The 13722-nt window shown below is 49.6% G+C and overlaps 1 protein-coding gene across 1 annotated transcript; it reads left to right on the top strand.

Annotated features, from left to right (window-relative positions):
• The first annotated feature begins 1296 nt into the window (after positions 1-1296).
• On the top strand, positions 1297-12890 carry Aipl1 (AIP like 1 HSP90 co-chaperone). Its single transcript, XM_020187956.2, has 7 exons — positions 1297-1597; positions 3564-3744; positions 4296-4475; positions 9684-9872; positions 10983-11159; positions 11279-11420; positions 12313-12890. Exons 2-7 carry the CDS (start codon positions 3649-3651, stop codon positions 12582-12584), a joined length of 1056 nt encoding a protein of 351 aa, XP_020043545.2. The 5' UTR covers positions 1297-1597; positions 3564-3648; the 3' UTR covers positions 12585-12890.
• The last annotated feature ends 832 nt before the right edge of the window (positions 12891-13722 follow it).

Here is a 13722-nt window from a genome sequence, read left to right as displayed (position 1 = left end):
GACCAGGGTCCACGTGCCTAACCATCGTACTACACTTCCTGCCACATTACCATTGACAGCCTGGACCTCTCACCTGATGCCATCTCTCTAGTGCTGCAGGCTCATTAAACCAACTACTCCAGCTGAAGTCACCCTGGTCTCGCAGACCTCCTCCTCCCTCACCTGCCCTCTCTCAGGTCTTCCCAAATCTTATCATCCAGAGTCTGCGATTGATTAAGCATGACAGGCCACAAAGGTCAACCAAATGGATGCATTCCTTACCCTCACGGGGCTTACATTCAGTGTAGAGATGGATATCAATAGATAAAATAATCAATGTTAAGCTAATCAAAGAACCACATACAATTATGTTATTTAAAACTGAGAACTAGAGAATGAGCAAACCAGGCAGAGTATGTGTTTGTGTGTATTTGTGTGTCCGGCATGTTCTAGGTAACCAGTACTCGTGAGAAACCGAGAGCACATGTATATGTGAGCTGAAACAAATCTTCATGAAATAATTCTTGGTTCTGAGTGATGTGCTCTGAGATTTTGTTTTCAAAAATGAGGTTCACATCTTCCAGCTTAATTTAATCCTGGTGCATATGGGTTTGAAAATCATTGCTCTAGTTTGCTTGTTAGCTGTGTCCCCTCCAGTGGGACTGTTTACCAGGAGTCAGAAATGTTTGTTCCCAAATCCATTTATGTCAGTTGAATTTGTGTAATCGGGGAATTGAATGCAGGAAAAGAGAGTTGTTTTCGTGAAATACAAGTTCAAAGTGTGGGAAAGACTCAGGGAAGGAGAGATGTTTAGAAACAAAATCTGTCAAGGTGGAATGTATTGTCATAGTTGTCTCTCCAGAGCCTCTGCCAACACCTGACACACCATAGGCATGCACGCTAATAGCTATATTTTTTGAACCCTTACCACAATGTCAAACACTGCTAAGTGCATTTACTTTCTTCTTCCGTAATACTCATGGCAGCTCTAAGAAGCAGGTGCCATTTTTATTCCCATTACAGATGACAAAGCTGGAGATTCAGACAGGCAAAGTATCTTGTCCAAGATTGCACCTTGTGGGGTGGAACTTAAATCCTGGATGCCTGCATTCTTCACGCTAGTACACATCCTTGTTAAGCATTTGGAATGCATGCATGCGTGCATCCAGTCCTCTCTGCTTGCAGCTCTCTACCCTCTTGACACTCAGAATGGTAACTGGCAGACCAGGTTATTGAAGAGCAGTCTCCATGGCAACAGGAGAAGGCAAAAGAAGTCTTTTCTTCTGAATGAGAAGCCTTTCCCCTTGGCCTCTCATGGAGGTGGCTGGAGGCTGTGAGTAGGCACACAGGCAGAGCAGGGTCCTAGGGCTGGTGCAGGTGGTGCAGGGGTGCCTGCTCCTTTTGAGGAGGAAAAAGCAGGCCAGTTGTCCCAAGTAGTGTCCATCTCCTGCTGGGGAGGAGAATGGAGGTGGAGCTCGAGTCCTGTCCTGCCCCAGGGCTCCTCTCCAACAGCACTTTCTACCAGTTTCTTCAACCTGCTGGAATTACCGGTCTGATAGAAGAAACCAACACTGAGCCCATTCTTATGAACAGCAACATTGTGTAAAAGACCACGAAGGTAAAGTGCTGGGGGCCATGGGAGGCTGTAAGGGGCTCCAGAGGCCTCACTTGGGCTGCAGGGCAGGGGATGGCAATGTCTCCAGGTATGTGGCATTTTAGCTGAGGATTTGGGGCCAATGTCAGGAGCCTGGAGCATTGCCACATTCAGGACTTGACCAGGGCCCAGGGCAAGGGTGAGGAGTAGAGGCTGCAGGCCAGAGAAGGATCTTAGACTGTATCTGGAGGTGGTGCCAAGTCTGGATTTCAAAAGGGAGTGGGTTATTACAGTTGCACTTGAATAAAGTTCTTGAGAAGACTGCTTTGGAAGCTTAGGGGTTGAGGAAGGAGGATCAGTCTGGGGGCTGTGGCCTGAGTCCAGGCACAGCACAAGCAGTGGACCCTCTTTCTCAGTCCCCTCGCACTCGTGTCCATGTTCCTTTCAGGCTCTGGGCATCCCCAGAGAACTCCCGGCCAAATCTATCCTAAATACCAATGCAATCTGTGTGTGCCTTTTGTCCCTTCTGCAAAGCGAAACAGTGGGAACTGGAAGAATTTCTAGCATTGGGAGATGAGAAACCATTAGGTCCTTTTCTCACATTGTGAATTGGATCAAGAGAGAAAACTGCTCCAAACAGAAATTCTAGTATAATGAATCCTTTTAGAGCAAACACTCACATAACGGGGTGAACACTGCAGGACGTCAGAAGGAACCCCTGCCTCTGTTGTGTGCCCCACCCCCGCCCAGGCATTATGGCATTCATTTTTAGTTTCCTCCAAAATTTTTCTGAGTATCCATTTTGTTCTCCATGCGTGCATAGCCCTCCAGGTTGCCATGTGGCTGGAGAAAGGTGAAAGAAGAGAGGGAAGGCTCTCTTCAGCTTTTCCCTTACCTCTGGGGCTTTGGGACCAGGCTGGGTTTCCTGGCTCTGACCCTGGCTCAGCCTTGGTGTCCTCCAAACCAACTGCTCCTAAAGAGAGGCAAGACTTTCAGGGGTGCTGGGTTCTGGGGTCCCATTTAACTGCTCCAGGCCGCTGTACTTGCTGGAGAAGAGGAATTCGGAGAGTTGGGTTTTCCAGTTTAGTTGGGAAAATGGAGTTAGTAAATAAAAGGTGGGATTGGCCTTTTGAATGCGGCTCTGGGTGGCTCTAAGCCCAGTTCTGTGTCTCCCCGTGGCACAGCCTGTGTCCCTTCTCTCTGTAACAAGTCAGCTTCCAGAAGAGAGTGGTTTTGTTTGGCTCTGTGTCTTCCCTCCATCATCCCAAGGCTCTTGGGAGAGGAGCAAAAGGACTTGAGCTGACCACAAGGTGGCACCAAACAACACATGTTCACATTAGATTGTCTCAGACCCCCCAAAGGGGACCTCTGAGGTGGTGAATAAACTCTGCCTGGGTCCCAGGGCCCAGGGCCCAGGCCTTCCAAAGTGGCTAAGAGAGCCTTACTCCCAAATCAGGCCTTCTAGCAGCGGCAGGAGCCCAATACCAAGGACACCCCAACTATCCTGACACCTGATAGGCTTCTTAGTTTCTGTGTTAGTTTTCCCCTAAGCCAGAAACCTGCCCCTTACTCTCTGGCTGCATCTCCAAGGGCAGATCCTGGGGAGGGAGGAGGAGGAAACAGAAAGAGGGAGGGTGTAGGACCCAAAGGCGGAAGGGTTGCTGTCTGGGACCCAAAAGGACTTAGAGTCTGGAACCAGGGCCAGGAAGGGTTAAGGAGGTCTTAGGGTTCCCTCCTTACTTCTCTAGTGGTCCCCAGGCCTCTCCTGCTTTCTCCTCTCCCCACTGCTTTTTTGAAGAAAGCCCAGCTGACTTCCTTCCTTTATGGGGTAGGTGGCACAAAAACAAATCCTGACTCAGTCATGATGGGTGGTAGGCAGGTGCCTCGTGTCAACATGAGGGTTTGTGGATGGCTAGGAGGTGAGGTTGCCTGTGGTGACCAGAGTGGCCTTGATGAATCTTTTCACCTTCCTCCACACCCCTCCCTGCAGGGCAAATCCCTATCTCAGCTGCTTAAGTGTCCTCTCCCCTTAATGAGCTTGTTTAAGCCCTGCCGGGCCTCTTCCCACCTGCAGCATGGACGCTGCACTGCTCCTGAATGTGGAGGGGATCAAGAAGACCATTCTGCATGGGGGGATGGGGGAGCTTCCAAACTTCATCACTGGATCCCGAGTGAGTGCCCCCACCAGATGGCTCCCCCTGTATGACCTTTGCTGAAAACCAGCCAGGCAGGCCCTTCCTGGACCTATCTACCCCAGGCATCTGGGACACTCTGAGTTGGTGCCCATGTGGGGATTTTGGTATTTTTCAGGTTAAGCTTTAATGTGGCCAAGAGGAGGGGTTTGGGGGGAGTTTTCTGGAGGCCCGAATGTTGAGTGAGAAGGAAGGGCCATGGTGGCCTCAGGGTCATGGTGTTACTCCTTACCACATGTCTGGTAGCTTTCCCCAGGCTGATGGATGTGTCCGTGGCCACATGGAACTTACTTTGGGAAGGACTTCCTGACACTAGAGCTGTACAAAGAGGGTGTGGGATCCTTTGGGAGGCAGTGGGTTCCTTGTCCTGGGCTGCCTGTAGGTGGTATTCTGGGTGTCTGAGGCATCTTGGCTTATCAGATATGGTGAGCTGACCCTGAGGACAGCCCTGAAAGTCCTCAACAGTGGGGGTGGCTTCTCAGGAACTTGGGAGGTGTGTGTAGACCAAGGTCCACTGTCTTGGTGACCAGGTGACCTTTCATTTTCGCACAACAAAATGCAACGAGGAGCGCACAGTGATAGACGACAGCAAGCAAGTGGGCCATCCCGTGCACATTATCATTGGCAACATGTTCAAGCTGGAGGTGTGGGAGACCCTGCTGATGTCCATGCGGATCAGAGAGGTGGCCGAGTTCTGGTGTGACACCACTGTGAGTAGGCCATGGTGGCCCTTCCCTGGATCTGTTCACCACCCATTTTGCAGAACCACTGGGTTTTAGGAAAGTCGGTGGTAAAAACAAACTCTGCAAGGCAAATCCCGTGTCCTAATGGGAATGGGCCCAACCAGTGCCACAGGTAGCATAGGGTCTGTGGGAGCACATGGTCATGGCAGCAGAAGAGAGCTTGCCCACAGCACAGTCCTCCCTTTTTGTACAGCATCATAAGATCTTGGAGACTTTTGGCCACTGATGACATTTTTGCCCTCCTCCCCCACTCCTAACAACACTGCAATTTTTTTCATATTTATGGCACTTTTATAAATTATCCTTATAGTTTTAGCTCCTTATTCTGTGGCCCCTATAGAAATGTTAAAACTCACAGGCCATTAAACAAACATTTCTTATGGAAACTTTTAGACATACACAAAAGTTGACAAAAAATATAATGAACTTCCTAGTCTTCCTCCTCCCCCCAAGGCCAGCCACCATCAACACAGGGCCAGTCTTGCTCATCCACTCCCACCTTGCCTTCCTTACCCTACATGGTGAAAGCAAATTCCAAATACGGTAACATCTTGTCCGCAACCACTAAAATTTTTATCTCTAAAATATGAAACATAACCACAACAGCATTATTAAATCTGTTAAAAACTCAAGTAATCCCTTTCATGCTATCTAATTTCCAGTCATGGTTAGAATTCTCTGGTAGTCTCTTCCTGTACTCTTTATTAATGAATGCGGTTGGTTTGTTCAATCAGGAGCCAAACAAAGTCCATTCAGAGTGCTTTGCTGACATGTCTTCCAAGTCTCTGCCTATGGGGTTTTCCTCCCTCCCACTTTTTTTTGAGGGAGGGTCCCCGTGTAGCCCAGGCTAGCTTACAGCTCTTCATCTTCCTGCCTCAGCCTTCTACTGCTGGGCTTACAGATGTGCCCCATGCCCAGTCCTCCTTTTTTTATGGGCATGGGTAGAAGTTCCATATTCTGATTTTGCTGGTTTTTTTGCTGCATGAATGATCTAATATGTTTTTTTATTTTCCATACTTTCTATCAATCAGGAGTTTGATCTAGAGGGCTTGATGAGATGCAGGGCTTGATGAGATGCAGGTCTTTCCTCCTTCCCTCTCTCTCTCTTTCCTTTCCTTTCCTTTCCTTCCTTTCTTTCTTCCTTCCTGCCTTTCTTTTTTCCCTTCCTCCCTTTCTCACTCTCTCCTTCCTCCCTCCCTCCCTCTCTCCCTCCCTCTCTCCCTCTCTTTCTTTCTTTCCAGAAGTGGGTCACAGATAGCATCTGTACCTCTTATTGAGATGCACACCATACCATTAAGATTGATTGTGGGGTTCAGGCATTAACAACCTGATCCATCCATCACAAAGCTCCTCTTGATTTTCATTATGGATAGTGGAAACATGGCCTCATTATTTTATAGAGAGTCAATGACCTTTTGAGAGAGCAATTTGGGAGAGGGACAGACCTGTGTTTGAACTCTCTTCTGTCTTTTTTAGCTATGCCCTCATCTATAAATAAAAAAGTAAGTCAAGGGTTGTTTGAGGATCACGTGATGTGACATAAACAAGGAAAGTCAGGGTAATTGAAATGTGGGAGCTATTATTTCATTTCTATTTTGGCCATAGAGTGCTGGTGTTTGAACTCAGGGCCTTGTGCTTGTGCTTGCTAGGCAGGTGCCATGGCCTCAGCCCTTTTTGCTTTCGTTATATTTTGAACAGGGTCTTGTTTTTATGCCCATGATGGACTGCAATTTTCCTATTTATACTTTCTTAGTGTCTGGGGTGACAGGCACACAGAGCACCCAGCCATTTTAATTTTTGTGAGCGAATTTTTATTTTATTTATATTTTAATTTTTTTGGTGGTATTGGAGTTTGAACTCAGAACCTCATGCTTGTGAGGCAGGCACTGTACCACTCCACTAGCCCAACACCCAAATTTTATTGCTTGAGATGGAGTCTTGTGAACTTTTTGCCCTGTCTGGCCTTGAACTTTGATCCTTCTGATCTCTGCCTCCTGAATAAGTATGATTTCAGCAATGAGCCACTGCACCCAGCTGGAAATATTATTTTGAGTTAGAAGATTAACTCCTTCATTTTACTAATGAGGAAGTGTAATGTTCAGAAAGAGAAAGTAACTTGCTCTGGGACAAAGAAGTTAAGGACAGAATCTGGGTGGGGCCCTGGTCCTCTTGTCCAGTGCCATGTTTCTTGTTTGTGTCTAATAGAACAAGATGTAACATCATCCTCTACCACTAGGCGATCCTATCCAACCCAGCACTCATTCATGCTACTCACTCAGCAAACCAGTAAACATCAGTTGAGCATCTTTTCTTTGTATCAGTCCCAGTGTTACACATTTTGATGTTTGTATCAAGTCAAGGCTTCATAAATTTATTCTGTGGTTGCAGCTAGTTTAAAGTTATGTCTTCTGGCTGCTTACAAAGAGGACCGCCTGTGCTTGGCAGACACATGCACCTTAATTCAGACCATGTGACAAAGTCTTGTCGCCAAGAGCTCCCTCTTCTTGGGGTGTCCACTGCTAACCCAGAGGAGTTTCATGCATGGAGGGCTGTCAATAAATTCGTGACTAGATGATTGATTTGTTGTTTGCAAAACTACAAGCTCCTACTATCCCTGCAATGTAGACTCTTTGTTCCCTGTGGTGTCTGTGTTCTTTTAGCAACATCAGTAGTCATGAGCACACTGCCCATCTCACAGGCTGGTAATGCTTATACCACAGGGACTGTTGATTCCCCATCTCCTCCTCCCAGCCCACAGCTGCCACAATGACCTGTACACACACACATACACACCCCCCATAGATACACATAGACACATGGAAGACACAACAGACACTGACACATATGCACATACACAATTTCTATTAATATAAATGCATTCTCATTTTATTCATCTATCCACTTCTCACTCAGCCAGCCCTCTATCTACCCAGCCATGAATTCATTCATTTATCATTCCCTTCAATTAATGTTCATTCATAATCTAGTCTTTCATTGCTAAGCAACTATATCTATCATCTATCTATCTATCTATCTATCATCAGTCATCTATCATCTCCTTCTGTCTGTTTTCTCATTCCATTTATCCATCTACTCATCTAGCAGACCCCTGATTTGCCAATTCTGGATGTTAGGAATGAAACAGACAAAGCTCCCAACACTCAGGGACTTAAATTCTGGAGGGAGAACAGACATAAATGAGCAAGAGCAGAGTGTTTTGGGGCCACAAAAGAGGGACAACTATCTGCTTAGGTTCTTGGGGGACTTCTTCAGAAAGATCACATTGAACTGGGTCTTAAAGAATAAATAGGAGTTTTCCAGGCCTAGAAAGTGGGGGAAAGAGGTAGCATTCAGGCCAGAAGATGTGAAAAGGCTTGGCATGGTGCATTTAGTTAGCCATTTCTCTGTGGGACATTGTTCCACCCAAGTACTGGAGTTATGCACAGATTGAGTAATCAGCAGGACAATCGCCTGCATTTGACAAAGGACTGAAGAGGACCTGACTGCTGCATGGGTCCCTGCAGAGCCCTCTGCTGGGACAGTCCTCACGGGAGCTTACGTATCTGCAGGAACAGTGCTTTCCCCTCTCTCTCCCTCTTTCCCTTAAACCGGAGAGGTAGGATCAGTGATGGGGTCTGGGTGGTTCTGCCCTGAAATGCATCCCTTTCATTCCCCACAAGGAGGATGCTGGTCTCCCCTGGGATTTGTTGCAACCCTTTTGGGAGGCTGGGGTTGTAAACTTACATTCCACAAGGGTCTGAACCCTTGTCTGCCCCATCTAAAGTGGGCTGCTGCCTCCTAGCTCCATTTGTAAGGGGGCCAGGTAAAAGGGGCAGGCTCAGTGAGGAAGTCCAGTATGTCCAGGACACGGGCCAGAAATCTTCCTTAGCATATATTTAAACATTGACAACTAATCTAAACAGAAAAACAACCTGCACCATCTAGGCTTACATAGAGCCAACTTGAGAGTTGGGCTGGTCTAGGGTTCAGGTTGGCAGCCTCCAGCACAGACAGGTCGGCAGACAGCCAGGCTCTGGCTTGGATGCCAGAGGAGCCCAGTTGCAGCCTGGGGGACTGAGGGCATCCTAAGGCAGGAGTGGCTTTATGGAGCCCTGTGTGTGGCTGCCTGTGGCCTGCAGCCTGGCAGGGGAGGCCTATTTGTGCTTCCTCCCCACCCCAAGGTGGGGCCTGAAGATCCCCTCCCTCTCTCAGCCTGTGTCTGAGGCTCTGGCTCTGGGTCCACACTACTGCTCATCTTGCTAGGTTGCTGGGTCAGGGCTAAGAGTGCAAGCCCATCTGGGCTGCTCCCTCCCTTAGTCCAGCCCTAATCCCACCAAGCTTGCCTGCCATCTGTCTTCTCTTTCACCAGGCAGCAAAGGGCATCTGGGTTAATCCAGGCCAGTGGGGGTGGGGAGGGTGACCTTCAACTCCAGATTCAGCCCATCACTGTCCCATTAGCTTATGGTGCTGGAGCTACATGTGTCCCAGCTAGGCCTCTCTGGAGCCAAGCCAGGGAGATGGGCAGAAGTAGAGGCCCAGCACAGAGCAGGCCTGCTGAGCCCAGAGGCTTGTTCTCCCAGAGGCTTGTTCTCTCTCAGTGCTGGGGGAGACTGTAATGAGCAGATCTACCTCTTCATCACCCCACTAATTCTATCGTGCCCCCACTCTGGTCATGTGAGACCAAGGAAACTGGGATGCAGGGAGGCATGGTGAGCTGCGCTCATTGCTAAGCAGTAGTCCTGGGAACTGCAACTCTCCTGCTCCCTCCGCTGCTGCTTGCTGCCCTCTCTGTGAGTGCTAGGGTGTGTGAAGATTTTCTGGGAAGAGAGATGGTAATAGTCTGCCACAAGCCAGCAAGAGGCAGTCTAAGGCTAAAAGCCTGTCTGGGGAGATGGGTTTGAATCTAGCCTCTATCACTGGCTCGCTGTGTGGCCTGAAGCATGTTGCTCAACCTCTCAGGGATCTAATTTCCTAATCTTAAATATGGAATATTAAAAACGCCCTTCCTTATTGGTTGACATAAGGACTGAAGGAGCCCACATGTATGATCACAGTCGTCATGGGTGGGTGTCGTGGGATGTGGGATTCTGCTGTGGGGGCACACAGTGGGACTTTTTGTGACCTAGCTGGCTCTGAACAGATGGCTCACAGGACTACTGTTCATCTCTTTCACAGCACACAGGGCTCTACCCCATCTTGTCCAGGAGTCTTCGGCAGGTGGCCGAGGGCAAGGACCCCACGGACTGGCATGTACACACCTGTGGGCTGGCCAACATGTTTGCCTACCACACGCTGGGCCATGAAGACCTGGATGAGCTGCAGAAGGAGCCACAGCCCTTGATCTTCGTGATTGAGCTGCTGCAGGTGGGGCTGGGGGGCTGTCCTGGTGTCAGAGAGGTACACCATGGGGACCCCACCAGCCCAACCCCTTGCTGGGCATGGCCTGCAGTAGAGAACAAGAATGTGTTCAAGAGCCACAGGAAGATTGGAATTTGGAAAAGAAAAAAAGTCTGACTTTTCCAGGGTTCTACTTGGAACTTTTTACTGGGGTTTGAACTCAGGGCGTGGAGTTTGCTAGGCAGGTGCTCTACCACTTGAGCCACACTTCCAACCTTTTTTGCTCTGGTCATTTTGGAGATAGGGTCCCACTTTTTCCCCAGGCCGGCCTGGACCTGATCCCCCTATTTACATTTCCCATCTTAGCTGGGATGACAGGTGCTCATTACCATGCCCAGCTCTTGGTGGAGATACTTTTTTGCCTGAACTGGCCTTAACTACCATCCTCCTCATCTCAGTCTGCCAAGTGGCTAAGATTACAGGCATGAGCCTGTAATCGGCTCCTGGTTGGAACCAATTTTTTAAAAACTGTGATTCATTTTCATCTTGGGAGTGTTTTTTCTTCTACTCCCATTTTTGTTTTCAAAAGCTTAGGATTTTCCTTTGGTCCCTGTGGCTTGTGAGTTTGGACTTGGTTCTGGAATACTGAGAGAGGCTGTGTGAATAATATCCTCTCATTCAGATCTCTGAGTGGTAGTTTATATTTGTAGGCCTCTGAGAAAGGACTTGGGCTAGGGTCAAGGCCAGGTCAGGACTCAGCTAATCACTGAGGCTCAGCTTGAGGGCTACATAAGTGAATAAAAATGAAAGAGAACTGTGTGAACCAAGGATCTTCATAGACCTACTCAAATAGTTGTGTGGTCTGTGCACTGCACAAGTGCATGGACAGCGCTCATTAGAGACATGGCATGTTTGTACTTTTATAATGACAATTTCCCAGCAGGTGGCACCAAAGTGTCTTGTTCTACCAAAATGAGTATTCACCATGATTGTCTGAAGGACAGGGCCCTGGGCCTTGTTGCTTCCTTCCCCTGTTGGAATACCAGTAAGCGTAGCTCTTCCCTGTCGGAATGCAGAACTGACTGCGGGGAGGTGTGGGGGCCTCTCTCTGCCTCCCTGACTTGTAGCTCTTGTCAGGTTGAGGCCCCCAGTGAGTACCAGAGGGAGACGTGGAACCTGAACAATGAGGAGAGGATGCAGGTGGTGCCCATTCTCCACGGAGAGGGAAACCGTCTCTTCAAGCTGGGACGCTTCGAGGAGGCCTCTACCAAGTACCAGGAGGCCATTATCTGCCTGAGAAACCTGCAGACCAAAGTAGGAGGCTGCACTGCAGGCTGGGATGGATGGGGCTGTCCCCTTGGAGCTTCCCTGTATGGGTGGGGTGGGGTGGGGGTTGGGGGAACCTGAACTTGGCTGATTTTCTGGTGGTGCAGGAGAAGCCCTGGGAAGTGCAGTGGCTGAAGCTGGAGAAGATTATCAATACCCTGGTCCTCAACTACTGCCAGTGTCTGCTGAAGAAGGGGGAGTACTATGAGGTGCTGGAGCACACCAGTGACATCCTCCGTCACCACCCAGGTGCGTGGCTGGGGGAAGAGGTGGGGCAGGGACCTCATACACAGACTTCTTTTCCTGCCCTGTGAGGCCCCAAGGCTTGTCTCCACACAGCAGTTTTCCCCCAGTGTGAACTCCGTGGTGGTCACATTTGGACACATAGGCCAGTAGTTCAGCAAACCTGTGATTTCGTGGAGTAACAACTAGGTCTTTTTAAAGAAGGAGGCAAGCAATTTGGAAGAAAATATTCCATCTAAACTAGTACTGTGGTGTGGGAGGTGGCCATGTGTGTGTGTGTGTGTGTGTGTGTGTGTGTGTATGTGACTGGAGTTTGAACTCAGGGCTTTGCCCTTGCACAGCAGGCGCTCTACGAGCTTGAGTCACACCTCCAATCCATTTTGCTCTGGTTATTTTGGAGATGGGGATTGCAAAAAAAACTATTTACCCAGGCTGGCTTCAAACCTTGATCCTCCCGAGTAGCTAGGACGACGGGCATGAGTCTGTGATAAAGGTACTTGAATAATGATACAGTAACAGCATCAAATATTCAAGGGCCTGGCACCAGGTCTAGTTTTTATTACCTCATTTAGCCCCATCATCCTCCTAGTCACTGTATGGGGTAGGTGCAGGAATAGGGCTGAAAGGTGTACAATTTGGGGAGTCCCTACAAAGAAAAGACCACTAAATTCTGAGTATAAAATTGGCTACAGAGCCTGGGAAGGGTCTGTGCAGGGGAGGAGTAGGTGCTGTTATCCTATCTATTGTGTCCCTTTCACAGTTGTGGAAACTGAGGCCCCCAGGATAGGACAGGCTAAGGATCAGGGGCAGGGTTCCTGGTGCTGTCGCCTGGAACAGGCGTCCCAGGGAACAGGAGTCCCAGGCAGGGCAGATGGCTGCAGCGCGCTCCCCACCTCAGGCACCGTGAAGGCCTACTACGTGCGCGCCAGGGCCCACGCGGAGGTGTGGAACGCCGCGGAGGCCAAGGCGGACCTGGAGAAGGTGCTGGAGCTGGAGCCGTCCATGCGCAAAGCTGTGCGCAGGGAGCTGCGGTTGCTGGAGAGTCGCATGGCGGAGAAGCAGGAGGAGGAGCGGCTGCGCTGCCGAAGCATGCTGAGCCTGGGCGCCGCGGAGCCGGGGTGCCAGGAAGGCGGGGCGCCGCTGAGCCAGGGCGGCGCGCTGCCACCGTAGCCCCATAGCTCCGCGTCCCCAGCGGCGTCTGTCGTTATACCGACCCCTCTGAGTTCCGCAGTCTGCCCTGCACCCAAGTCCTGAGCAGGTAGCCTGGGCATTTCTGGTTCCATTGGGTAGGATTTTGTTGTCACTTTTTAACATTTAAAATTAAAATGTGAAGGCTGGGAATATAGCTGCGTGGTGGAGAGCAAGCCTGGCAAGCCGAGGCCCTGGGTTTGATCGCAAACACCAAACAAACAAAATTCATCATACATGTCCTTGGTAAAAATAAAATAAGCATAAAAGAAGAATAAAAGCAAAGTTCCTCCCCCCACCCCGCCCCTGGTTTTTATTCTCCTAGTAATTTTCTCTGTCTCCAAATAATGTGTTTACACCACGCCCCCCCCCCCCCCCCCCCCCCGCCACATGTCATTTTACCCGGTGTCAATGAAAACATGGGGATGTGACGCCTTGGCACTTTCTTACCCCTTTCCTCTCTTTCCCCAGATTTTGGAATATATTGTGGGGTTCTCTCTCTCTCTCTCAACACTGGGTCTCCCTATGTAACCAGAAGCATCCCAGGACTCTGCTCGGTCCTGTCTTCTCCATCTAGTGTGCACATCTCGCCTTCTTAGGCACCAGGACATTTGCAAACCCAAGTGTGGTGGGAGGTACCTTAAAGACATCTTGTCCTATTTTACTGTCATCCAGGACTAGAGAATGGAACAGTAGAAGCACTTTTCAGAAACCACTGCATTTACGCCCCACTAGTGCAGAGGAGATGGAGACAGCAGTAGGGAGAGGAGCAGGCAGCTGCTTTTCCAGAGCTCTGGGGCGTGCACGGGCTTCCTTCTGTCCCTTGGAAATTGGCTGTAGCCGGAGCGGACAGCAGGGGGCAGCAGGGAATAAGCAGACAGGTCCTGCAGCTAGGTGCTGGAGTCCAGGAACAGCGACCCATCTCTGACTTCTGCAGGGTCCCCAGTTCAGGAAAGCTGGTGAGATTGCCAGCAGACTAGGACCTCAGACACAACCCAGTCCTGTTGTCTTGCACAGCCAGCAAGATGAACCTCACAGAGGGGCAGTTTTTGCTGGATCCAATGTCAAACCCAGGGCAGATCCCAGATTGGCATCCACACTGCCTAACTTCTGGACTGGG

Source organism: Castor canadensis, chromosome 11 (genome assembly GCF_047511655.1).
Source record: "Castor canadensis chromosome 11, mCasCan1.hap1v2, whole genome shotgun sequence".
Lineage (NCBI taxonomy): Eukaryota > Metazoa > Chordata > Mammalia > Rodentia > Castoridae > Castor > Castor canadensis.
This window is presented reverse-complemented; position numbering and strand designations above follow the sequence as displayed.